Genomic DNA, 27,423 nt, shown 5'->3' on the forward strand with positions numbered 1-27,423 from the left:
TCAGATGCCCATGAGATGGGGAAGATATCCCACATTCTTCCTGTTTCCTTCTTAATTTAAACATCATCTGCTGCAGTACAGAAAATGTTGATCACCCATTGTGCCATTTTAGTAATCAGCCTTTCTTATTGCTTAGCTGCCTGGTTGACAGTAAGGGAAATGAAATGTTCTATCTGATGTAGATTGCTAACGTATAAATTAATCTAAATTCTTGTGCTTTCCACTGCAGAAACCCGGGAAGTGGTGTGCGGTTCATGTACAGATCGCCTGGCAGATCTACCATCACCAGCAAAAGATAAAGGTAATTCAGATGGTTTCTGGAACAAAGCCAAGTCTTTCAGCTTACAGATTGTATTTGAGTGAGTAATGGGCAGGAAGCAGTTACTGTGGTGGTTCTCAAGCTTGCCTGTATTGATTAACTAATACTTACACTCCTTTAACATTTATTGTAGCAACTGTAAAGTTTATCTGAGGGCAGAGAAGCTGGGTGGAAGGGTGTAGAGCCAGAAAGAGGGGAAGAAAGTGAGGGGCAGAGTAATTTCCCCAGGTCAATCTCTTTTTTACAAAGTATGCATGTTTAATGTCACTTCCCTTCTGCATTAGTACCGCCTGTGGAGGAGGTAATGAGATGGCCGATGCAGTGAAGAACATTACAGAGCAGAGAGCAGGAGAGCTGATGGATGACATCAGTGTTAGGGGCTGTGGGGCTTCCTGTGCTGCTGTGATGGTGGGCAGAGGGATGGGGTTTAACACTCAAGAGGTAACAGGATGGAGTTACCCTGGGGTGCTCTTGCAGGCTTGGGGGCTCCTTAGGGCAGGTAGAATAGCTGATAAAGGGACTTGTGTAGATTTTATTTTTTCATAGCTCCTGGAGTAGTTTTTTTGTCCCATCAATGAAGGCTATTCTCTGCTTAAGTAGGTGCCTCTGTAAAGGGTGTATGTCCATATATTTTTATAAGCTAATACATAATCTTTAAGCTATTGATAGGTTTCTATGGCTAAGCTGCAGTTCTGGCCATGCTCACTTCTACGGGTCAAGGATAAAAACAGCCTCTGGAGGAGCCTCATAGCTCCCTTCATCCTTTGCCCCTTGCCTGCACACTGAGCTGTCCTGGCTGCAGGAAGGGCATAGTATGGGCACGTCTCTCTCAAACTGGAGAGGCAGAACAGAGGAGCCCATCACCCAGCCCTTGAGGCTTCTGTCGGCAGCTTTGTGCCTGCAGAGTGCTTCTTGTCAGGCTGAGAGCACTGACTGCTCCTGGGGTGCTGTGAACTCCATGCAGCATGCTCCTGTTCCAGCATGAGCTGAGGGGCTGAGTGCTGCCTGCAGACCTTGCCCTGGCATGGGGCAGGCAGCTGAGAGGCTGCAGGGGTGGGATGGCCCCGCAGAGCCTGACAGAGCACGACCTCGACTGCGCTGCATGACCGGGGATGCTGCTGTCACTCTCGCTAACACTCCCTGGCAGGGCTGAGGAGGAATGAGCCTTCACTCCCTCTCTTGTTCTCCCATAAAAAGGAAGTGTATAATGAGATTGGTTTTCTATCATTTGACAGCAAATGCAGCTGGATCCCCACAAGCTAGAGATAGGTGGTAAACTTGACCTGTTCAGCAGACCTCCCGCCCCTGGAGTGTTTCCAGGCTTCCATTATCCACAAGATCTTGCCAGGCCTCTGTTTTCTACCACAGGTAAGGGAAGATCATTCCTTGTTGATTTAAAAAACAAAACAAAACCAAGAAACAGTCAGTGTATGTCATGCATGTCTTTACAGCTACATATGCCTCAAAAATAGAGGTGAGGTTGGTTCAAGGGGTGCAGAGACACTGCTGTGACCAGGGCTCTGCTACCGCCTCCAGTGCAGGATCCTCTGCACATCACTGAGCTGCAGCAGTTGGCTCACAGTCCTGTCTGTGCAGCTGGTTCTTCCATGCCTGATTAATAGGCTATAGAGTGATTTTTATAAAAGCAGTTTTGACAAAACACTTGAAAATGTTTCCATTGCACAGGATTGGAAGTGGCTCCAGTCTCTTTCTTGCCTTTATATTTGCCATGTTATTCTTCTCAGCTCCTCCACTCACCAAGTTTCTGTTTGTTTTCTGAAAACAAGGGGTTTTTTGTAAAAGGAAAACTTCAGTAACAGCATTGAAAATATCACAGAAGGTGTATTTGTTAAGTGTTGGTTTTTTAAATAGAAAATTCCCCTATGTGTTACAAAGTTCAGCAGAGTCTGGGCCTTAAAATCATACATTGAATTTACAGAAAGCCCCAAAGAATTAAATACAGTTTACACTGATCAATTGTTTTCCAAAATGTTGGAAAGAATTACAATTATGCAATTACCAAAGGACAGTAACCTTCACTGTGTTGTTCTCAATGGCTCTGAGCATGGGAGACTGCAGCTCTCACATTCTGGTCTAGGAGGCCAGTGTGGATTCACGTGGACATCTGTCTACCAAATGCCAGATGTTGTTCCTATTCTCAAGCTTAACTTGCCTCTCAACTTCTTCACACTTTCTCCCTGTGTTTGAGATGCCAAAGTCTGCATTCTGGATGAGCTGCATCAATTGATGAGATGTAACATAGCTCTTGTATGTAATTAATTGGCAAATAGTGTAATTTTCTTCCCTAATGTTACTCTGGTTTCATGATGCAATATAAAAATTGATATTGCACAATCACCCTAACTCAGTGCAGACACGGTCATATTCAGCCTTGGTTCAACCCTGTTGAAATGATGGATGTTAGAACTGTTCTGAACTCTGTCCCAAAAATGACAGAACAGCAAGAGATGACAATCAAGCTGAAATTTCTGTGAGAATTGAGTTTCAAATGCAGATGCCAAATAGCCTTCAGTAACTCCACGAGTGCTTCAGTCTGTCTTTCTGCTCTATCTGTGAATGGAAATTCTTGAGCATCAAATGCACATTTCTACCACACATAATCAGTGCTGGTACCAGCTCTATGCTGTAGGGTGCTACCCTCTATTTTGGTCTCTATAAAGGTGTTTTGATCATACAAGACCAAGATACTTAATGCATCTACTTGGATGCATAAGCACAGCTTATTTACAAACCTCTGGCTGTTTTCCTGTGGCAGATGTTTCCTTGTCACTGTCCTCAGTCTGTTCTGTGTTGTCTTTACAAGAATCTTGTTTCATGTATGGTTTTGCTACTGAAGGCTGTTCTGGACAGAGTTACCCTAACAGACAGAAAAGCACCAGTCCAGTTGGTATCTGGAGTTTTTTCCCTTAAAAGATGCGAGCATGGCTTGCTTTTCATTCATAAAAGCAAGAGGGGAAAACAGTATGAAATAGAAACATTAAAGAAGGCAAATTAATAGAAAACTCTCAGTAGAGAGAAACAACCTTACAACAACTTGCCTGTGAGTATATTAATCACAAGAGCCATCACACAGTAAATCCAGGTAAAGAGTGCTGTCAACGTGAGCAAACACTGCGGCTGGAATACGTGGAGGAATAAATCTTTTACTCTGGAATATCTGAGGCATTCTTTTCACCTTACTGAGCACGTGTGCAGTTGATGTGAATCATTGGTTCTGCTGCATTGCCTGGTTACTGGGGGAGACATAAGTTATCTTAGGGCCACCTGTCTCCAGGACGGATGCTGGGCTGCCTGGCAGACGCTCCATTTAATAACTGCCTGACAGCCTGCAATGCTGCTCCTGGCTTTCTCCGGAGGATTTTTTATTATCAGCCCATGTAGTGGAGTTTGTAAGCCGTCTCCTTTGAAGAAATCTCCCATCCATTATACACCTTCTGAAATCTTAAAGGATTAGAAAGATGACAGTCTCCATCCATCTTGAAGCATTGGAGCAGTCAGAATGTTTATAGAGAGGTACTAGATAGGTCTCGTTGCCATGGTCTCTCTTAAGTTTCTTCAGCTCATTTTCTGGCTGCTTAGGTTTGAGGTGGCAAAGCTGGTGGGGGACACAGAGCTCTGTCTCTCCCTCAGGTTTGACAGTTTGCTCATGTTCTGGACACGAGTGTGTTTCACAGCAACCATCAGGGCTTGGGCTCTGTCTCCAGGTCAGGGGCTGACCAAGCACCCCAGTGACAGGTGACACCAGTGCTTTTCACACAAGCCCATTCAGATTCAAAGGAACCTGCCTGCAAAGGAAGAAAATCTCTCATTTTTTGCTCTGAAAGGAGAGCAGAGTTTTCTGCATGAGCCTGGTCCACCTTGAAATACAGGGCAGACCTGCTTGTTTCACCCCCTTACTTCCCATCTCCTCAGCCTCATGTAACCCAGCATGCTCAGCAGTGGTGTTCTTTCCCACGAGGAAGCATGGCACCATGGCAATGAGCAGTGTCTAGGAAAGGGAAAAAATACCGGGGGGGAGCCTGTGGATGCAGAGACAGATGTGAGAGCGTAGCTGGAGCTCTCATGGGAGAAGCAAGATTGATGTTCCCTGCGTGCCTGTCATTAACTGGTGTTTCATATAGACTCTTAATCAGGCACTTCCGAGCACCTTCTGTCTGGGCCCATAACCTGGGCTGACCCTTTTTAATGTAAACATGGAGTAATGACTGAAAATGTCAGACAAAGAGCTTGGCTTCCTCGTTACTCCAGGTGAGCAGCAGCTCTCAGTGCAAGGTCTCCTCCTGCCTCCTAGTGTCCTGTTAGACTCCTTGGTAGGGCTCTCAGGGAAATCCAGCCTGTTGCTCGCTCAGCTGAGGTTTGGGGTCTTCCCCATACTTGTTTAAATGGGGCCTTTGCATCCAGTTCTTGAATGTGGTGGCCAAGAGCTCTGTGTATACAAGGAGTCACTTGCCCCTGAAATAAAAAGGAACCTTGTTCTCACAGGTGCGACACATCCAGCCACCACCCCTTTTGGTCCCTCACCTCACCACAGCAGTTTCCTGCCTACAAACCACTTGGCAGGTAAGTGTAAGTAACCCTGCCTTCACCTCTGTACCTCTCCCCCTTCCTGGCTCTCAGTGTGGTCCTGCACTGTAGCACTAGGGGAGGGAAAGGCTTAAGCTGCCTCAGGATCCGGAAGCTGGCTGGCTTCTCAGCCCTGCCAGCTCCTAGCGCATCCCCTCACTGTCCCCCAAAGGAGAGGGCAGTGCAGAGCTGTCACATCTGTCACTGCTGGGACACTGCACCAGAGCCAAAATGTGACCTGTAGAGTCCTGTGCTCCTAAATGTGCCTGAAGAGATGGGGGAAATTTATGCAAACATACCTCAGACAAGCCTCAGCTTAAAATGGGCTCCTCCTGTACCAATTTCCACCTGTGAAAGGTCTTGACTAGGTTCTTTAAAAGAGTTCAGGAACAGTTCCTGGCAAGGAGATGTTCTGCACATTTTGCCAGCCTTTCAGTTTCCTAATTGGCAGTAAGTAGATCCTGATTTTGTCAAATTTCCTCATTTTAGAAGCTCACAAGCAGCTCATTGCCAATTAAAGTTCAAGCTCTGTTGATTAATGTTTTAGTAACATTCATCCAATCAGTAAATGTGGCATGCCACATGACCTAGTAGGCTTTTTTCCTCTTGCAAATACCCAGATTTACATCAATTCCTGAACATTCTGTCAAAATTAACTATCTCTACGGAGTCACTCAGCCACTTAAGATCAAAGAGGAAGGGCAAGAACATCTGTTTTAAAATAAGTAAATAAGCAAATAGCTGTTTGCTTAAAGATACAAGCTATTTGTGCCATTTGCCTTGATATTTTAAATGTGATGTCTGTGAGGAAGTGGAGAGCAGCATTACCTCCTGTAACACGGCAAGTTAAGGGCTTGAAGGGGACAGTCAAAAAGCCAATGGGCAGCAGGAGTTGTTTAGAGATGACCAGCAGGAAAGAAAACAGGTACACTGGCAGGATTTGACCTTTAGCTGTCTTTGGAGTGTGGAATCCTGAGATATGGGCTATGTGCTCTCAGAGAGGAACCTTTTCTGGTGAATGGTGCCTTTACCAGGAAAAAAGTGCAGACACAAGACAGTCATCTCCTCAGTGCTGACCAAGGGGGCCTGCTGAGATTCTTCTTTCAAGGCAATTGCAATGTTTCTACTATTAGTACTGATAAGGAAAGAGAGTTAGAGCTCAGCAGACACCCTTATTTCAGCTATTAGACTTTAATTTCTAACTCACTTCTGACTCGCATACAAAAGTTTATTACAGCACCTGTTTGCAGAGTGAGCACTGAATCCCTTCTCCATTTTAACATGATGGGAATTTTCTGTGCAAAGAACCTTGCAATGAGAAGGATCAGCTTAAAGTCTGGCCTAATCCTACTTGGATTCAAACCGTTAAGAAGGGGAGGGGTGCGTTTCATTCTCCAACATTCTTGGCTAAATGCCTGCTAAATCCCTGTTTGCCTTTCCAGATCCATTTAGCAGGTCAAGCACCTTCAGCGGCCTTGGGAACTTAGGCAGCAATGCCTTTGGAGGATTAGGCAGTCATGCTCTGAGTAAGTACTGGCTGGGTTACTGCAGACAAACATCCCTTCCAGAAAAGCCACATGCTAATATTTACAGCAGCTGGTGGTAGTTTTTAAAGAAGTTTAATTCCTAACCTCCATTCTCCTATCTGAAAACACTGCACCTAAGATTTCCAGGTCTCTGCGGTGGGAGCTTTTCTGCATGTCACAGAGATCAGTAGCTGTGCTCTGTGCCTCCTCACTGCTGAGGGTTGGTACCTTGTGTGCTCAGAGAGACTGGAGCTGCAAAACCCCACCGAGCTCTGGGACCCTGTGGGCACCTAAAGTAACACCCTTCACCAGCGAAGATGCACAGTGGAGCAGCTATTGATACTTCCTCTAATTCGTGTAGACATCCTCTGTAACTGTTGGCTGAAGTTCAAATTACCTGTATAAAATAATTCTACTCCAAAAACATGTTACCTGTAGGTGAAACATGCTTGAGAGCCACACATAAGAGAGCACGTAAGAGAGCATGCTTGTGCATCTCATGGTGCAACAGGAATCAGCTGAAGATGGATGGAGGAAAATCGAGTGACTGTTCTGAAAAGTCTGTAGCCAAGCTCTGTGTTTATACACACACATACATACCACCAAATAGTCTGTGTTCTTCAACAATAAAAGTCCCTGAAGCCTCAGCTGCAGGCAGCTGATTGCTTGTAACTACCAGAGAAAGGAGCTGAGGAAAAATACTGCTTTTGTGCTGGAGCCCTTGCCTGGGGTGGGGGGAGAAGAGAAGCTGGGCATTTTCAGTAGTCTCTGAGTTATTGAAATGTATAAAGCTTCCTCCAACAACAGCCTTAAAAGAGCTGATGGATCTTACACCCAGTGTTGGAATTATCTGTGTCCACTCACTAATAGCTCCCCCTCACCATTAAAAAGCCTTAAAATGACAATTCTGGTTGTGACTAATATTGTGAAAAATGTCTGTATAATTTGCTTTGAATTATTTGTAACTCTTCCTCCCCCTGCCATTATTCTAGCTCACAACAACATTTTTACCCACAAAGATGGCCCAAACCTGCAGAATTTCAATAACCCCCATGAGCCATGGAATAGACTCCACCGGACCCCGCCGTCCTTCCCAACACCTCCACAGTGGCCCAAGCCCACGGATTCGGAGCGAAGCTCCTCGGTGACAAACCATGACAGGGACAGAGAGCGGGAGCGGGAGCCCGAGAAGAGGGATCTTTCTCTGAGCAAAGATGACAGAGACAAAGACAGGTGAGCACTGTGGGTTTCTGACCACTTCCTCCTGTGACTAGTTTTCCTCTATATTTTTTCTGTTTTCCCTAAAATGTTGCTGATCCTTAATGCAGCTGAAAGGCCTTTTCCTCAGACAAGCATGAGTACTAGAAACACCAAAAAAAAATTCCTCTTTGCCTTTTAGGATTTGTCTTCTGTGTAAATATGGTAACCCAATCCCTGCTAGTCAGTTAACAAAATACTCCAGGCTGAGGAATTGAGTGTGTTGCTGTGTTTTCAGTGTACTGAAAGCTTGGTTGTTTTCAATGCATTTGCTTTAGGATTGCAGTGTATTCTGAAATTGTGATGGGTCCTTTGGAGACAGTCACAGTTCTCATTAATGTACAGATATGCTGATGAATTCAAATATTAGCTGGACATTAACGAGATAAAAATGCAAATGCCTGTATCTGGAGCAGTGTGCATGAATCCATTAGCAAAACTGATTTTAAAAAATTGCATTGTGGGCAAACCCTTATTAATGATGACAGGCCTGTGTCACCTGGGCTGTAGTTACTTCATTAGCTCCCAGTTATATGATTTTGAAGCTATGAAGCCCTTTGTATTTCAGAGCCCAGTTGTCTCCAACAGGCTACTTCTTTGTAGGCAATAACAGCCTGAAAGTCTTAGATGTGTGTGCTTGACTAGTCAAAGGGCTTCATAGCTTGCTGGAGTGCTTTTTATGAGATCTTCAGGCAGTAGCTGTGAACAAGATTATATGGAAGCAATAGGCTGAAAATCTTCTTGCTTCACATGTTAAATTGTCTGACAATTATGTCTCCTTGCAGAGATTTCATTCAGGTAGGGAACGTATCCCTTCTTGGCTCTAGTGGAATTCATTTGCAGACCAAGGTTACTTTACTCTCAAGAGTGTTCACACAGGGGTTAACAGCTCTATTACACTTCTATTAATTTAGCTTAAGCTGTCCCCAGCATCCCTGTTTGGCCATGGTTTTAATAAACCACATCCTTGACCAGCAATCAGCACTACCACAGAGGAAGAAAGCTGGGTTAGCAAATGTAATCATAAGGGATAAATACTTACACAGCTCCCCAAAACACCTCCAGCTTTCAGCACTCAGGTCTTACAGCTCTGAAAAACAAACACAACATAAAACTTAGGCATCAGTGAGCCTCTCAGCTGCATAATGCAGTTCTCTCAATCACACAATCATATTTTGCATTTAAAGTGTCTCTCATTCAGAGCAAAGTGCTTTTAGAAGGTGAGCATTATTTATTCCCCTGCTAAAAAGGTGGGATTAACTGTGACTAATTGGCTTGCTCAGAGGCAGAGGTGCAATTGGAAATGTAAACCTTTGTGCCTCTCTTTCTAAACCATGGATGTTGTCATCAGACCCCTTGTTTATCACAGCAGGTCCTCTTGAAACACAGCTCAGTTGCTCAGTTTAGTGGCCGATTCAAGGATGTTTCTCCTGAAGCACCTGGCTCACTGCAAGAACTGCCAACAACAAGAAGTCTTGCAGTTCCATAGGAAAATCAGCTTCACATTATGGCTGCTTCCAGTCAATGAGGCTGACCTGGGAAAGACCTGCATACATTTCTATAGGCTTCTGTTTTGTGTGCCTGGATCTGTGTTTTAGGAGAAGAACCCAAGTTTGAAAGCTTAGAAGGTCATTGTCTGGCAGCAAGATGTCCACATGAACAAACAATAAGCTTTTTTTAAAGAAATAGAAGCTGTCTAGAATTCTTCTTTCCCTACATTTCTCAGTGAAATGGTCTTAGGGTGAATATAGTATTCTTCCAGCCACATCCCTAATTTAGTCTGACATTTGTGAACATTTAACTTATTTTTGTCTTTGAAGTATTTAAAGGCAGCTAGTGCATACCACTTAGCTACAGCTGTAGCTGATGTTTGTAGAGCTTTCCAAATCCTTTCCTGAGCAAATTCAAAGTGTACAACTGGGCACAGCACTGTGCATGCCCAACATCAGAGGTGTGTTTGTTCACACATAACCAAGGATGTACCTTCTGTGTTTTTACAGAGACCTCATGGATAAAAACAGACATTCGAACAGATCCTCGCCGGCATCAGCCCCAGTGACGCACCAGATAAGCAATCTCATCCGCAGCAACAGCCAGAGCTCCAGCGATCCCATCAGGCAGGTCAGCCTCGGGGACAGGGAGAGGTCCAAGGAGCCCGAGCGAGAGCACCCTGACCGGCTGAGAGAGCCGCCCATAGCTGAACACAAGATCAAAGAGAGCCGTTCCCCAGTGAAGGAAACTCCAAGCCATGATAAGAGACCCTCTGAGGACAACACCAAGCCAGTAATCCAGTCTGTATCCCCATACAGCAAACCTGCACTAAGTGAGAGCCTGAAGCTTACCAATCTAATGAGCAAGGACATGGAGAGAAAGACAGAGCTTCCCAGCGACCTCCAGAAGATTAAGAATGACATCAAAGTCAAGGAGGAGAGGAAGGAAGACAGTGATGTGCTAGTGGTTGGGTCTGAGCCTTCCCAGCACTCCCGGTCAGTGGAGCATCCCCCACCGCCCACTCTCCATGGATTATCATTGCCTCACTCGATGGCTGCCTCCATGCCGATCTCCATGGGCAGCGTGCACCAGATGAACAACATGAATGTCCTGGACCGCAGCAGGATGATGACCCCGCTCATAGGCATGAACCCTTTGTCAGGAAGAGAGAGGCTGCCGCATCCCGGATTTTCCTGGGACCCGATGAGGGATCCGTTGCGAGATGCCTACCGGAGCTTAGACCTGCACCGTCGAATGGACTTCCAGCTCCGGACAGATCCTATCCATAGGTTTCCTACCACCTCTGGCTTTTATGACCATGAGCGTTCCTACAGAGACAGGGAACCACACGACTACAACCACGAGAACCTTCTGGAAGCCCGCCGAGAGCAGGAGCGGTTGCGGCAAGTGGAGGAGCGCGAGCGCTTGCACTTACGGGAAGAACTTGAGCGTGCCAGAATGCACCACTTGCACTCATCCCCCATCGAAAGCCACCTGGCACACGTGCCATCCTTCATGCCTCATTTGAGCGGGATGCATTACCCCAGACTGAGTCCATCCACTGCCATGCACAACGGGATTTTGAACAGGAACCCGCCGACCGCAGCGCTGAGCGCGCCGCCGCCTCTCGTACCAGCCAGCAGCACCAGACCTGCCTCCCCTCGCAGGACTACTCCACTCACAAACTCTGAGTCCAGGGACTATTCCCCCTCTAGGAACCCCAAAGAAGTAGAGGCACGATAGTCCCCAAGATTGAATTTTAAACTCACTTGTACATAAAACAAGCAAGCAAACAAACAAACAAACAACAAAAAAACCACAAACAGGAAAAAAAAAACAACAAAAAAAGAAAACAACAAACCTTTTACAAAATGCACTGCTGTAAACTTTTTTTTAATGTAAAATTTGTAGAAGTTAAGCACATTTCCATAAATAACGGGGTTGGGGACTTTCCAACAAGAAGGTTGCTGAGAATGGGAATTTAATATATAGGTATTGATTTTTGGTTTTGTTTTTTGTTTCTGTGCTAAAAAAAATGAGTTAAGAATATCAAGTTTGTACATTTTTTCCCAAATGTGAGAAACATTTTTAATGGATTTGTATTTTTTTTAATTTTGTGCTCTTTATTCACTTAAAAAAAGAAGAAATTTTGCTTTTGTTTTTAGTTAAATTTGCATTTTGAAGGCCTCAGATCCTTAAGAAAAAAATACCCAGGGTTTCTTAAAAGTATTATTTATGGAAATACTGTAGTTTTACAGTCCACTGTGAGGTTCCCTTCTGAGGCCAATTGATCACTTACCTTGGTACTTTGGAACCGAAGTTACAGATATATATTAAAATATTAATAATAATAATAATGTACAAAACTGTTTGTTTTTTGCCTTATTATATTATGCAGAAATTTAAGAGGAATTTTTTTTGACTTCTTGTTTTAAACAAAAAAAAAAGAAAACAAACTGTAAATATTCTGTTAATATAAATGTACACCAATATTAAATTCTTAACATAGGTAGACTTTATAAAAATGGTTTCTAGAACCACTCTGGTTATTTGTTAACATGGTTACAACTCATACTCTTGTCACAGTCAGAAATTCACACTCAGAAAGCTCAGTACGGCATATATACTTCAACTATGCAAGAACTCGGAGGCAGGTCTTAGTGGATGTTGGGGGGAGGAAGGTTTTAAAAAATAAAAATAAAATTATTAAAAAAAAAAAAAAACCAACCCAAAAACAACCAACTCGCAACTCTGGAGACAGAATGGCAATGGCATGTGAACAGGAAGAAGGATGCTTGTGTTTAACAAAAAAAAAAAAAAAATAAAAAAAAGAGAGACTGAATTTTTTTGTACAAACACAAGGGACAGTTCGTCAAGGAAAGAGAAAGACACACGCTCCTGGAAGGGAATTTTGGTTTCCTACTTTTCAAGCTGGCAAAAGCAGATGGAACTGGCACAGTACCATGCGGCAGACCCTTTCCTTATTTTTTTTTTTCCTTTTTTTTTCTCTTTTTTTGTGTTGTGGGCAGGATCGCTGGCAAGCAAGGACAATTTTCCGTGGACCCCTTGTGCTAATTGTGCAGTGTTCTTATTGGAATCTGTATACAAGACAAAGTAGAATTTTAGGAGTGCAAAAAAAAAAAGTCTAATGGTTGATTAAAAAAAAAAAAAAGAAATTCTGATATATTATCTATAGTACATGAAGACCATAAGCAAATGTTTGTTTCAGTGTGGTTCTGCCTTGAACTGCTTTTTGGCATGATTTATTTTTTATTTCCAATTTTACTTTTCATCCATATGTAAATTTTGCCATGTTTTACTTGCTGTACCATCCCCCCTTCCCTTATTTTATTTTTCAGTGTCCATGTTTTATATATCCTGGGCTTTTTCTCTCTAGTTAATTCAGCCATCCGCTACTATTTTCTTGGCTCTGTAACTCTTGTTTCCCCCCCTCCCCGTCCTCCCCCCTGCACCCCCTGTAATTTTAAACATTCAGTTTCCTTGTAGATCAATGAAGATAAATACAACATTGATTTTGGATGAAAAAGGCAGTTGAGTGTTTGTGTGTCGTAGCCAGCGCTGTTGACTCGAGGCTAATGGTTTATTGACGGCTGGGAGGAGGCAGCTGGCGGAAGGGGCTGGTGCTGGGACAGGGATTTGCTTTTGCCTATGAATCCTTCCCAGCAGAAGGAACATGGCCCATGACACACTTTGGAGGTGGGGGTTTGGGGAGGGGGGCGGAGCAGTGCCCCCAGCCCTGCAGCATCTCCACCCCACGGCACGGGGGCACCTCGGGGTGGTTGGTCCAGCATCTCCTGCCAGGGGAAAGAAGGACAGCAAAGGAAACACGGCCTGTGTGCAGCAGCTCGTGTGGAGGGACCCGGCATCACCACAGGAAGGTTGTCGCCTCCAGCGCTGCTCTCCACTTCCCATTTGCTTCCCCAGCCTTTCCCGTGGGCTGAGCCGTCTGCGGGGGATGGAGCCGAGCCCCAAACCCCTCGCGCTCCACGGCTGACGGAGAGGAGAGGTGGGCGACGGTGCTTTAACAGCATGTTACAGCTTCTGGGTTTAAGTTTGCGTGTGACTAAATTACTGAGCGTGAAAAAATAAAATGAAATAAAATAGCAGGGTCCTTAATCTGATGAAAGGAGGCTTAAAACAAAATAGGCATTAAAAATCAGCACCTGCTCTCCCAGCTGAAATTGGAGGAACATGGAGCACATGGTGGATGTGAAAAGCGTGTTGAACTCGGCATAAAGATTCATAATGCTGGCTCAGGGGGATTGTAATTCTTCTGGTGCCAGTGTCCAACATGGGATCTTGTTTGACACCATCTCTGACATGGACCTGCATTAATGAGCCCCACTAATCTCTGTTAGAGTGCATAGCTGCATGTTCCTAATGCAGGTACGTGTGAGCAAGGAGGTTGTTACTGCAGACGTCAGAAAAAAAATGCAAAAATGGGCCAGGCCCTTTGGAAGCATTTGGTCTGTGTATGACTTAAAAAGTGAGCATTAAATCAATGCCATGCTCCCCTGGCATTCTTGAAGGATTGCTTATTGCAGCCACCCTGGTGCCAGAAGAATTCATCATGACTGATGTTGTGGTGGTCTGAATATTAAAAGAAAATCAGTGGTTTGCCATTTACTGTATTAGGAGGCATTGCTCTCACACCTTGGGAGGATGACCCATCAATAATGCTGCACTACAGTGGGATTCCTGCAGAATTGCGCAGTGTCGATTATCAGCCTTCTCACAAAATGGTTCATCATGATTAATGGTATTATTACCTAAACAGAGAAACTAATTAATTCAGCCTTATCCCTTTAAGCCACCCCAGCTGAGCTGCCTTCTGCTAAAAGAACTGGTACAGAAGGACTTCCTGGGTTTTATGTGTTTCTACCACTGTTCAGCTTTCATTTTGTGCCTTTTTCACCATTTTTATTCTACTTTTGGCTGTCTCCCCGAAGACTTCCCTCAGTCACCAAAAAAGGGTGGAATTTAGCAAACAAATGACAGTGGGTGGGAGGAAGAAGATGGGATTTGGAAGGTTCATTGCTTGCCTCAGGTAACCTGTAGTTAAAAAGACATTCAGGAAGCCGTAAGGAGGGAGACCAGTGGTTGCACTTACATTACCTTTTGTCCAAAACGCCATGTGCTCACTGGGGCTCCATCTAAGATGTGTGCACCAGCTTCATTTAATGGGGTCACTCTTGGCCCAGTCAATAAAATAGACAACCAGGATATCAGGGAGTGAGGGGAAAAGTCAATCTGTAAAGCTGTAACAAATCCTCAGATCACTTGTCAAAAATACTAACTGTTCCTAACTAACTGTTGGCAAAAAGATCTAGTGCTTCCCTAAAAAGTCGGGTTTATTGCCTAAAAAAAGCATATGGGACTTGTCCTTTCCAGCCTATACAGATACCATAAATATGTAGTTAGCTGTTGGTGACCTGGAGTTAGACAAACAGAGGGGTTGATGCAGGGGAGCCCAAGGACTCGGCAGCGGGCTGAGCTTCCACTGTCAGGTCTGCAATGCCAGCACCACCCAGACCCAGAGGAGGGAAAGCATAAGAAGCCAAGTAGTCAGGAATGCAATATCCTGAGAGCTTAGGGAAGAGCGAGACACACCAGCTGTGCTTCGGGCAGCCCAGCGAGTGCCAGAATGAGAGCAGAGGTAGATCAGTGGTGCGCAGCTCAGGCTGGAGCCGAGAAACCGTCAACAGGGGAAAACAAGATTTGTATTTTCCTTGGCTTGTGCCAAGCAAGAAAAAAAAGAAACCTTTCCCTTACCTCCCTCAGGAAATTCATTTTTGCCACAGTCTTAAGAAAATAGTTGTGTTGCAGTGTTGGGGGATTTTGGTAATGGTCTTGTGGGAGGCCAAAATGGCATTGCCTGTCACCAAAATTTGGGTGTCCACATGCCAGCACCCCTTGCAGAGCTCTCCTCAGTGCTTCTTGATGCCCCTTTGCATAGGCAGTTGGCTTTGGGGAGAGTCCAGCTAAGGAAATAATGAGAAATGGGGCTTGGGAAAACAAATTTAGCACTTTAGTTCAAATCTTGGGGAGCTGGTAGCCCAGGGCTTAGCTCAGATGAGGTGCTTTGGGAGGAACAGGGCCGGTCATGGGCTCAGCCTCAAACTGGGCATCACTGTGGGTGAGCAGCATTGTCCAGGGGATCTGCTTCTTGTCCACTTGTGTCCAGCAAGATGACATCCCCCTGCTGAGGCCAAGGCTCTTTCACAGCACCAAGATCAATACTTTGTCAGGAAAATGCCTTTCCCAGCAGTGTGCTCGCTGTATTGTGTGAAACTGAATAAAAAGCAAGGAGTGGGGGAAGGCTACACCAGGCCTAAATTACAGGCTCCCATTTCTGAACATAATGGAGAAAAAGAAAAATCAAATGATGTTTTGAAGTTTAACTTGGAAAATATTTTTCCGAAGCCTTTGAGGGATGTGTGTGTGAAGTAAAAAGGTCGGCTCCCCTCATCCCATCCCCTGCTGCTGCGGCACAGCTGGAGGCTCCCTGCGCAGCGGCTGGGACCTCCTTGCAGGTGTCGGCACGGCAATTTCTTTGTCTTCTCACAAAAAACCTTCTGCTCCATTAAGCTTCCCTAATTGCTACATTTATCATCAGCCATTTTCTGCTTGTTCTCTTCCTCATTCAGCGAGGATGTGTCAAAATAGAGATCCACCCGCCGTCCCTCCGAGATGAAGCTGTTGGAGGCACCGGCTGCTCAATTGGCCGTTCAGCAGAAGGTCCCTCATTACCGGCTCGTGTGTCACACACATCACAGCAGCCGGGCTCTGCTGGCCGGGTGTCAGGCCCTTTGCACCGAGCCTTGATAAATAGCTGAAAGGAGAAAAACACAGGCCTTATTTTTTGACTCGAAACCCAGCCAGCTTCCTCGTCGTCCTCCTCCTCCAGCCAGTGATTGGAATTGACGCAGCGAAGTGCAGCTGCCCGCAGCAGGGTGAAGCCCTTCATCTCTCCCCAGAGCAGTGTGAGGAGCAGAGGATGTGTTTGACACCCAAAGGAGATGGGGCCCAGCTCACGCCCACACCGGCCTCAGTCACACCAGCAGCAGGAAGAACCCTGGAAGAAAACCACTGTGGCTCAGTGGGGCGGGCAGGTTTCTGCAGATGCTTTCCAGAGGAGTTGCCATCATATACGAAGTCATAATTAGCTCTTCTGCAGCGTTTGCTCACTGCTTTTTCAGAAACACTTTTGTTAATATTATTATTTCAGGAAAACCAGTCAAGACACTGAAGGAAGTGACCAGCTTTTCAAAAATGCTCCGTTCCCTTCCACAGCCTCCCCTTCTCTCCAGCATTTCCAGCTGATGGAGGGCCAGAGCCCAGCAATGCTCCCGACAGACGCTGGTGGTGGTGGGATCACTCAGAGGGAATTGCAAAGCAGAAGAACTCTGCAAATCCAAATTCAAAGTGCTGGCCAGTGAAAAACACAATGGTGAGGAACTAGTTTGGGGAAGCTTTTAGGTTTCATTATTTAAAAATCTTTCCTTCCTTTTTGAAAGCCTCCTCCTGTGGAGGGAACAAAGGAAAATGGATTAATTCATGTGGCTTTTTTCAAAACTAAGATTATTCAAGATTTTTGGTTTATTAATGGACATCTAAGAAACTCCAGAGAGTGGAAAATGTCTGACAAGGGAACCTCATCTGAGGGGTGATTTGCACTAAGCCACTCTTGACAGGGGAGGTGGTAGTACCATAAAACACACTGTTACAGCTTCCATTTAAAAGAAACCCACCTTAACTCCCAGCACATACCACTGGTGGCCCTGAAAAGGCTAAAAGCCATACTCTGCTGTCATGGGTCTCTGCAGGTTAACCATGTGTCTGCAGCTGGGAAAGCAGGGATCGAAAGCAGCCCAGCTATTGAAGGAATTAATTCAGCTGCTGGGGCTGGCTCTGGAGGTCACACACGGCCAGATTAGCCTTTCCAAGAGTTCAGCGTTTTTTGCCATGTCCTATGGAGTTTCACTAGTCCAGCTCTGCAGAATTTAGAGGTTAAGCCTCAGGCACAACACAGCCACTTTGCTGTCAGATACAGAATCAATGCCACTTCTCTGGCCAGCACCCAGGGGCACTGGGCTGCCAATGACCTGTGCCCAGGGCACAGCAGAGCCACAGGAGCAAGGAGACCTTCCCCCACCTGGGTCTGCAAAGTCCACAGTGTCCTGTTTGGACCATTACTGACAGATCATGTGGCACAGTACGGTTTTTCCACACCCCGCCTCAAATGTGTTCACTGGATGACTTCACGCAGCCAGACATGGCCAAAAATGTGCCTCTGTGAACTAATGAATTGGTTTAATTGTCTGCCAAACCTGAGAGCAGCCAAAAGTAACAAATTAAAGTTTACAATCCTGTGGTCTCATTTACAAGGGGATAATACAGCAACTGTTTATTTTGTGAGATGTTGGAGTGAGTCGGGAGAAAATTACAGCCCCTATATAATATTAATAATAATCAACATCATAAAAATACTTTTAATAGGAAACACCGACAGTTGTTTTGCTCCGTTAACTTGCGCTATTGTTCCAGCCCGTCTGGCTGCCACCTCACAGGGCAGGGAGTGTTGATTCTCTGGAGGCCAAGCTGGCTCCACAGGCACAGCAGCTCACAGCAGCTTCACACTCAGAGTTTGATAATCGCCCTGGCTGTAGTACAGCAGCACCACGGGAGGATGCACAGGGCCAGGATGCTCCACAGGGCCACGGAAAGAGCTCGGGGGAGGAATGAGAGGCCAGGATGCCTGGAGGCTCCAGGGAGAGTACAGGGGGGTCCCCAGCCCAGAAGGAGCAGGCTGGGTGGGGAGGTGGAAGAGGCAGCTCTGCAGTTTTGGAAGACGTGCGAGCCACGTGCTTTGCCAAGGGATGGAAGTGCACGATCAGCCCTGAATGCCCCTGCAGCTGTGTGCCCAGGCAGGTGGGAGAGCCCTGCAGGCCCAAGGACACATCCCTGCTGCCCTGGCACACGCCCCAGGAACTCCCTTTGGGCAGCTGGTGCCACCTCAGCCTGGTGGCAGTGCTCTGCTCTTGCTGCTCTCCAGGACAGCACAGCAGAGCCATGACACAGCCAGGGCAGGGCCAGGAGCCTCCTGGGCTGGAGACAGCCGTGAGCCCAGCACTGCGGGCACCAGCACCGGCCCAGTGCCACAAAGCAGGGACCAGCTGGAGCAGGTGACAACAGCCTTGCACAAGGACAGTCTCAGGCTTTCAGCCCTTTTCAAGCCACTGCATCAGAAGCCGCAGCTGCACCTTCCCTCGTGCACGGGTTGCTGAGCATGGGGCTGCCCCGGGCTCTGGCACCCCGATCACTCCAGCCATGGGCTCCAGAGAGCTGTGGGCTTGCGAGACAGGCTCTGGGATGAGGGACAGTTCTAAATATGGGGAAATTGCCATTATTTTCCCTGCAGAAGAGATGAGGTCCATATGAAGCTCAGCCACTGGGTGAACGGCTGTGTCACCAAAGGCAGTTGAACAGGAATGCAAAAGGGGGAAAAATAAATAAATATGTCCGTACATCCCCATGAAATGAATCCCTCCCCATTCAGCCATTTCCATTTATTTCTTCCTTTTAGAAGCAAGGTTATCGGGTCTAACATCACATCCAAACATTTCAGCACTAGCATTATATGGGATGCTCCAAGGTCAGCGCCTGCAGCTGTAAACTCATTAGTCTTGTCTTTTGTGAGAGAAGAAAGCCTCTTCATTCCTCTCTCGCCCCCTTCCCCCCTAATTAAAATTAAAGTATTTCCTGGCCAAAAGTCATTTCTGCATTCATTCATCTCAATTCTTTTCTGTTTGGATAAACCACCCTTTGGTACTCCCAGGGTGTTATGTATACAAACTATAAACTCTTAATGGTCCTGCAGTGTGTTATGACTGGCCTAAAGAGCTAAAGCAGGCTCCGAAAAAGTGGTTCTTGGCAACACTGTGTATGGAGTTCAGGCTCATCAGTCATATGCAATTAGAGATTAAAAGTGCTTGATGGACTATAGGGGAGACCAGCACAGAGGGAGATTAGGAATGTAGGAGAGAAAAGGCAAACAAAAGCTTTTATCTCCGCGCAGCAATTGCTACTACAAAAGCAGCAATGGAAGGACAGTCCCCATTTTCCAGAGGCACCCATGGCCTTTCCAGCTCGAGGGCCCCAGCATGCCCCATCCCCATTCTGATGACCACCCACATCTCCAGCGGGGTGATGCAAGTCCTCAGGAACACCAGGGCTGGTGTCTGTTGCCCAGGGAGGGCTCAGGAAAGCCAGGCTCTGGATGAGGCTCATGCTGCAGCCCAGGCTTTCAGATCCCACTGCCAGCTGCCTGTAGACACAGTGCCTGGCAAACCAAACCCCCCCAGGTGCTGGCAAGGGCCAGTCTTCCCAGAACAGGAGCACCTGGGAGGCATCAGAAGCCTGATGGGTCTGTAGGGATGGAGAGGGAACAGTAGGTCTTCTTCATAGAATAAAGAGGTATTTCCCCATTAGGGTCCTCTTGCTCTGAAGAGGAGGTGGGTGGTTGGCCTGTAAATGCTTTTTAAAGGTTTGTGGCCATTTGTTTCCCATTTTGCTGAGTGTGGGAGTCTGCTGCATGCTACAATAGGCTGTGGGGCACAGCAGCGCCCTGCTGACTATCCCTGCTGGATGCTCCCAAAGACGGGAAGGAGCAGAGCACAGGGGTTGGCAGGGACTGACTTCTCCTCTCCTTCCACACCCTCAGCCTATGCAACCTCTCCAGTTTTGGGCAGGCTTAAAATGCTGGGCTAACTTAAGATATGGGGAGACATGGAAATTATGTTTCTTCCAGCAGAGAAATAGTGGGGTTTGTAGACTGGAGACAGTTTGTGCTTTGTGTAGGTGAAGGTCTGAGCAGCTCTTTAGAGCACAGTGGTCACAGTCTGATCAATTGTTTCTTGCAGTATCAGGAGACACAGGTGACAGTACCTTGTGCCCTTCTTGGTGAGGCTCAGAGTGTCAACCCTAGGAAAGCCTTTCTGTGCCCACAGCACAGTTGTGCTTCCTTCCATTTGTTTTTCCTACCCACAGCTAACAAGAGAGCCATGGAGGCACTTGGCCTGCCCAGCCTGAAGGAAGGAGCTGATTCTTTATGGAGTTTCATTATAGAAGTCCCAATCAGCCATTAGAGGTTCATTTAAATGGGTTTTCTTGAGCATTAAGAGGATATGGTACTGCATTCATAGCCAGCTTTCCTCAGGTTTTACTGAAAGTGGTATAAGTGGGTTTCTTCAAGTACATGTGATTGCTCATAGCCACTGAAGTTGATTTGAATCACTTGCTACCAGGCTCACCAATTTAGCCTGATAAATTGTGCATTATTAAATGGAGGAAGGGAACAAAGCTGTGTTCTCCCAGAGAAGAAAATGCAGGATTTCTCATCAATGAAGAATGATTCCTTTCATCAGCACAGTCTGAAAAAGGCCATAATGAACCATTTGCACCTAAGAGCACAAGCCTTCAGTCTACTACATTCCTGATCCGTCCTTGCGCTCCAAGATTGAGATGATGAGCTCTGCCCAGAGCCAGCCACCAGGGCAGGTAAATCTGACCAGCAACTCTATGTGTTTAGCTAAGAGTGTGCTTATATCAGTGCTGCCTGGCCACGCTCATCAGCCTTCAGTGCTATCCTCTGTATCCACCTGTACATGTGGCTCTGCCTCTCTCCTCAGGAGTACTCACGGGCTGCAAACTGTTCATGAAAAGGGATTCAACCCCTCACCCCAAGCATTAGTTCTTGATAAAGAAACAAACATATTTGGAAGGCTTTTTCTTTGTGTTGAATAGGAAGCATCTGCCATGCAGGAAATAACTATCTGACTCTGGGGAGCTGGTCTCAGCCTCACCCACACAAGCTGCTTGCCAGTCTACTGGTGATGACACAGGAGGTCATGCATTGGGGTTTGGGAAGGGGCTGGCCTCCATTACTGCTATAATGAGAGTATTGTTTTGGGTTGATGTTCTGAAATGCATTTTAGGTGGTTTCAAACCAGACCCCATCTGCAACAGTGTCTGGGTATGCAAATAACCCACTCTGTTTGGATGACACTGAATTTAGTGGTTTTAATATACTGCTTTCTGAATCCACTGCTCCATCAAGTGCCCCAGCATGCGTGGGGCTGTGTAATCAGGTACCAGGCTCCATTTCCCTGTCTCACCAGGGTTATTAAAGCACTCTGTGTGACAGCCCTGTGTGCAGGCTGTGCCACAGCCCCGCGGGACCCCGGCTCCGTGCAGCTCCCGCTCACACTCGTGGCCTGATGGATGGACCTGTGTTAATGAGCTCCGAAGGGAACCACATGGAGCCCTCCTTGCTGGAGGCACAGGCCTCTAAGGGAGGGAGTTAAAAGGGGGCAAAAAAGAACAGTAGAGAAAAAGGATAGACTCCAGATAGCTCCTTTGGGGATGTGAGGGTTGTGCTTGATTAAAAGCAGTGCTTTATGAAAACGTTATTTGCTATGCTTGGAAGATGACATTCAGTGCAATAAGAGCGTACAGCAAACCTAATATGGTCCCTGTGGAAAGGGCTGGGGTGTGGGCCTGGGAATGCATCCTGCCCTCTTATCTTTGATCCCTTCTCTGCAGTAGCTGGGTTTTTCCTCCTGGTGCTGGGAGGTTCCACTTTCTCCAGATACACAGGCAATCCTTACTCTGTGCCAGTGTGCAAGGAATGATGCAGAAAACCTTTGATGAGGAGATTCTCACAAGCAGAGGACTGTGACTGCCTCTCTGGGATACAAGGATGACTGGTACCCAAATCTCAACCCTCCAATACCATCCTGAACTCACAGGGTGTATTTTTTTTGGCCTCCATCAGCTTGGCTACACCAGCACAGCTGGAATGAGCCTTTCAGAAGGTGATGCACAGATCTATTTCCAAGTAGTTTGCACTAGACTTTGTCTGGATGTGTTTGGTTTTTAATGTTTTCCCAGAACACTTGTAAATTTTTTATTTCTGCTGAGAGCAGGAGAAACTAGCTGCTGTGCACAGAATAAAGTTGATTGTCTACAAAGTTTAATGCTGTTTTCTTGCTCTATTATTTGGCTGTTCTGTGTTTGTGCAAAACTGGTTTAAAGCTCACTCAGAGCTCCTGGGCTGTGCAAGGAAGAGAAAGGGGAAAAGTTATTTCTCTGCTCTGCCAAAATATACAAAATTTTATGTACCATGATGGAAAGTAAAGGTGAAAAGGGCTGGATCTGAGACAAGAAACATTTCTTTAATTTTCTCTACTTTTTTTAACAGGATTTGCTGTTGCTTTGAAAGCCTCCTGCTATTTTACAGGCAATAAAAAAGAGAGACTGAAAGCATTTATTTCCTGAGACCTGCTTGTTTCTTGAGCTCTGTTAAACTGAGCTTGCCTAGCAAAGGAAGGGAGCGGCGTGAGCCCAGCAGAGCCTTCATCCAGCTGGGGGGACCAGGGTTGCCTGCCTGGCCATAGTAACTGAAAGCTTCATTCTGCTTTTCAGCCCTTGTGCTGTGCCCTGTCCCGTGCAGCCCTGGGAGCTGCTGAGGATGGGAGCTGCCTCCCTGGAGCCAGGTGAGCTCCTGGTGCTGCGAGGCCGTGCAGGTGAGCAGCTGCCTCCTGTGTGCTCCATCAGTGACTGCTCTGGGCCCACAGATTGGACTGAATGTTTTACCCAGCCAGAGGCAGCTGGCTGCACCAACATCCCCCTGCTTGGCCCACAGTGCCAGGAAGAGCCCTTCCCAAGGGCTGGCAGGGGCTGCAGACAGCAAGAGAGGCTCAGGTGTGGCCCATCCCCAGCCTGAGGAGGCACTGGAGCTTCTCCTGTGGCACAGGCTGTGCCAGGGCTCCAGCAGGATGGTGACCCTGTGCTTCCAAAAAGTCTCAACTGTTGGCAAATCCAGGCCATGGACATGAAGGTCAAACCTGCAGCTGCACGTTAGCATTCCAGACCATTTCAGAAGCATGTGCTGTAAATGAGAGGATGTGTGAAATCAAAAATATTTTCACATGATTCTCATACAGTTTAGCCTTCCTTTGACCCACAGCTTTACTTTCACTTACTGCCATTGTTTTTGGCTGAAAATTACAAAGCTGAAAGAGCATCTGTTCCAAATAATGCCGGTCAGGCTTCTGCATAACAGCTTGGCAGCTTCCTGCCAGGAGCACTTGCTTTGGCTTCTTGTACTCTTAAGTATTCAATGTTTTGAGGAGGATAAGAAAGTATCATGAGGATATCATTATCCATTCCAAGACATTTATTAGCAAAAATGATGGGAGTTTAGCCACAAGTTGTACAAAGGCTAGTATTTTAGCTTTTAAACAGAATAAATAAATAAAAATAAGACCCATTGCTGAGTCTGTGACTCGATCTCTCCAGCAGCAATAGCTGGAGACTGGGAGTTACTGAACCTGCAAGCCCAGGGCTTGCTGATGTGATCTTGTGTACACAGATCCTGTGCTAGTCTGCATTCCTGCCAGATGGAAATGCACAGCAGGTTCCTTGTGTTTCTTGGGATGGGGTAGGAAGATCTGGTTTTCTCCTGATTTACTTGCCTCCTGGTTTATCTGTTATCTTGGATGACTCTTTTTTGTGAACATGCCTGCAAGTTTCTCAGCATTTTTTTTCTCTCCCACAGTTCAGATTATTCCCTAGCTCACAGTACTTTTCTTTTATCTATTCAGATGGTCAAACTAGAAATTAAATGGAGTAAGAAGTTATTCCATTGCCAAAAAACCCCCAGAAAAACTTCTAATTTTTTTGGCTGAATTCCCTTGACTAAATTATATGGGGTTTTTATTTGCTGCAGCAGGTCCCTAGGCTCCTGACTAATGGTGCAAAATGTTAATGGTTTCTCTCACTTTCCTGCACTCTTTCACCCATCCCCCAACCAATATCATGGTCCGTCCATCCTGAGTGGGTTTCTGGGTTGCTTTTCTTTTTTGTAAAAGACTTTACTTCCCCATGGTACTAATGGTAGTGCAAGCACACATGGGCCATGTGGTTACCCCTAGGCTGTCTAAATCTGTACCCTAAACTCCACAGAATGGAGATTATCAAAGAAATTATAAAAGGGAAATCAGTCAGATTGCCATACTTGTCACTAATTTACACTTACATGTAAATAAATATTTTCTTACAACTTTCTTTCTTCTTCTTTTCTTAGCAACTTTCTTCAGTGTTGCTAAGCCTGAAGGTAGACAGATGAGTCTTTCAAGGATAAAACTGATATTGCAACACTGGGCTATGAAATAGCACTGCAAGAAGTGAATTCTTGGGATCTCATGGAGGAGCAGGCTGAAGCATGCCAGGAGGCTTTAGCCAAAGTGGGGCCTGAAGGTTACATTCTCCTCTAGATGATTTGGAAATAAACAGAGCTTCCTTGGCAGAGACCAGCCCTGAGTTAGGGACAGACACAGGGCAGGAGAGGCTTCAGGAGCCATTGCCCAAAGCACAATCCTCCATTAATTACCAGGAAGGTTTCCATGTACATTCCAAGAGGCTTTGCTTGGCAGCCCTGTCAATCATTCCCAATGCACTCTAAGAAGGGAAATTTGGGAAGCTGATAATTCTTTGTTGCCTGCAGTGTGTTGAGCACAGACTTTTGCATCTGCCCTGATGCTGGTGTACTGGGCAAATGCTTTAGGGGGCTGCTTTGCCTTGGGATGGGGCATGTGAACAGCTGGCAAAGCAGAGTGACATCCCTCCCACTCCTATGTGCTTTAGAGGCCAAAACCTTGCTGAAATGTTCATTTTTCTAACACCCTGCAAGACATGACACAGCCCTGCATTCTGGGGCCTGTCATGCATAAACCAGATGCAGGTGGTGAGAGGGCACATTACAACAGCATCATTTCAAATCGTTGGGCTTATTCCCATACCAAAAACCCTACAAACATTTTTTCCCTGGGTTTTCCATGAAATGAAGCTAAATAGTTCCAAGGCAGAAAAAAACCCCAAAAAAACAAAAAAACAACAAAAACCAAACTAAAATAAATGTAATATAAGGGAATCATTAAGAATGTAGGAACCCACAATTTAAGCTGCATTTTAAAGACACTGCCCTAAAAGCCTAAGCAGAGCACAAACAAACAAACAAAAAAGGTGATTTTATGGGTATGACACCCCCAGCAACCTCAACCTGACCCTGCAGTGACCTGCAGAATTGTGGTTTTCAGCTAGTGCTACCCTAAAGCTGAGGAAAGGGGCAGCCCTTAGTGATCAGGTTTGGGGCACTCACATGAACTTAAAAACAGGGGCAGCTGAGCCAGCTCAGCTCCCAAAGCATCCCCTTCTGATGGAGCACTGCCTCGTCCCAGAGACATCCTTCCCCTTGTGCAGACCATCAGTCACGGGAAGGTGGTGAGAAGCTGAGTTCTTCTGCCATAATAACTCCACTTTCATTCCTTGAGGTTATTTGTAGCCTATATAATCATAGCAATTACATACAACCACTCTTAGCTGCATAGCTTAATTACAACTAACGCACGTCATTTCAATTAATTTTAATTATATGGAAAATGTGAAGAGTCTGTTATTCCATTGTTAAAATCATTTGGGACAAACAAGACTAAAGTGCTAAATTTCATAGAGGACCTAGTTATTAATTTTAACTCACTAATGAATGGATGTATCTCTAAATTCTCTGAAGATAGTCTCCATTTGAAGAGTCAGTGCTATAGATTTATGGATATGCCGGCTTTTGCAGAGATATTCAGTCCCAGCTTTAAATGCAAACTAGTGTTGTCTCAAGCACTGCTACCAAAGTTATTTCATGTTAATTAAAAGTAACCACCCTAAAATTAACATCCACTGTTGCTGAAATATCACTGTGTGGACATACTTCTGACAAAATAAATGTAGGCATGACCATTTACTTGGAATAATTTTAGCTTCTAATTAATCCAACAATTTTCTAAGACATTGAAATCTACCTCCTACTAGCTCATTTCTATTTAGTCTTTGAAAGAAAGAGTTTCATGCTCCTCAGGCAAGCTTGGAAAGTCTCGTTTATGATATGTACTATTTTTATCTGCTCTTAACAAATACAACTCCCTTAGAAATAAAATGTTTCTGGAGTTTGCTACATTAAAAGGAAAAGAAAACATAGTAGAAACTTTGAGTCCAGTTTTAAAGCATAAAAGGGTTTATCTTATCTAGAGCAACCAGTACAGGATAACCAGTGTTATCTTATCACCACATATTGATGTCAGGGTTTAAAAGGACTTGAGGCTGTTATGCTACACGGAGCAGAACTCCTACACTGATAAACACTGATAAAGCTGCAGTGCTCTAATCTAAACTACACCTTCATTCTGCCCCAAATACACATGAGAAGAGCCAGAAACATTTTTTTCCTTGCACAGCACAATCCTCCAAGTGAGGGTGGGCTCCTTGTCCCACTGCTGCTGCTGGAGAAGGTCCCTGAGCATAGCCAAGGCTGACAACAGCCTTGAGGAAAAGAAATGAAACCTGTCTCCTGACTGAGCTTTGCCCATGGGGATTTCTGAGCTCCAGCCTTACAGGAATAACCTGAACCAAAAGCATGGGGTTTGTCAAAGGGTGATATTCATGTGAGAAGGTAATGAAAGGGCCTAAACCCAATTCCTTTCTGTGGGTGCCAGCAGCCCGCACTCAGTGTTCACTGCACCAGCTCCAACCCTTCACCAGCCTGGCTGGAATCATCTGCAGTTTCTTTGGGAAGGGATGTTCATCCCCAAGGACTTTGCTCAGAGAAAAAGAGACACACACGAAGTGAATCAAGTCCTGCAAAGTGAGAGCTTGTCAGGTGTGGGATGCCGGCTGGGACCCCAGGCTGCATGAGTGGTTTCCTCTTGCCTGAGTGATGTGGGTGCCAGTGACTGATGTCACTGATGCTTCAGGAAGGGGTTTCTCTGCAGGCTGTGGTAAGGGCATTTGTTGTGACACTGCTAACATTGAGGCTGTTGGAGCCAAGGAAAAACCAAATTATGGACAAGGTTCTGGATCACCTCTGTCTGCACACAGCCTGTCGCTGGGAGTGGTGCAGTGCAATGAGGCAAAGGGCACAAGGGCGTACAATAGAAATAAGGATGTACAACATCAGTAACCAACATGAAAGCTCATAGCAAGGACCAAAGTACAAGGCAGAGATAGTCATGCTGCAGATGTTCAAAATGTAGTACATAGGACACCCACACAATCTATGCATGAATTCAGAGCTTGACACCTCTTGCCTGCTCGTGCAATTCCAATTAAATTTGG

General features: G+C 45.8%; 1 protein-coding gene and 1 long non-coding RNA gene across 46 annotated transcripts in view; one reads left to right on the forward strand and one right to left on the reverse strand.

Moving 5' to 3' along the window:
• Positions 1-12,724, forward strand: part of FBRSL1 (fibrosin like 1) — a 502,421-nt gene extending 489,697 nt beyond the window's left edge. For 39 of the 44 annotated variants that reach the window (XM_086856113.1, XM_086856114.1, XM_086856132.1 and 36 more), the window contains 6 exons: positions 230-301; positions 1,555-1,687; positions 4,823-4,900; positions 6,346-6,429; positions 7,422-7,662; positions 9,687-12,724. In XM_086856113.1, coding sequence (XP_086712239.1) covers positions 230-301; positions 1,555-1,687; positions 4,823-4,900; positions 6,346-6,429; positions 7,422-7,662; positions 9,687-10,920 — 1,842 coding nt within the window. In that variant the 3' untranslated portion in view covers positions 10,921-12,724. The remainder of the gene's footprint in view (positions 1-229; positions 302-1,554; positions 1,688-4,822; positions 4,901-6,345; positions 6,430-7,421; positions 7,663-9,686) is intronic. The other 5 variants (XM_086856131.1, XM_086856134.1, XM_086856145.1 and 2 more) reach the window with 1 other exon arrangement.
• Positions 2,142-27,423, reverse strand: part of LOC147649901 (uncharacterized) — a 43,160-nt gene continuing 17,878 nt past the window's right edge. Inside the window, exons 2-4 of one of the 2 annotated variants that reach the window (XR_015277788.1) lie at positions 14,971-16,722; positions 8,729-8,776; positions 2,142-4,792 (exon numbers count right to left, since the gene is read on the reverse strand). This is a non-coding gene — a long non-coding RNA (uncharacterized LOC147649901). The remainder of the gene's footprint in view (positions 4,793-8,728; positions 8,777-14,970; positions 16,723-27,423) is intronic. The other variant, XR_015277787.1, reaches the window with a different exon arrangement.

Source organism: Cyanistes caeruleus, chromosome 18, assembly GCF_971803275.1.
Source record: "Cyanistes caeruleus chromosome 18, bCyaCae1.hap1.1, whole genome shotgun sequence".
NCBI lineage: Eukaryota > Metazoa > Chordata > Aves > Passeriformes > Paridae > Cyanistes > Cyanistes caeruleus.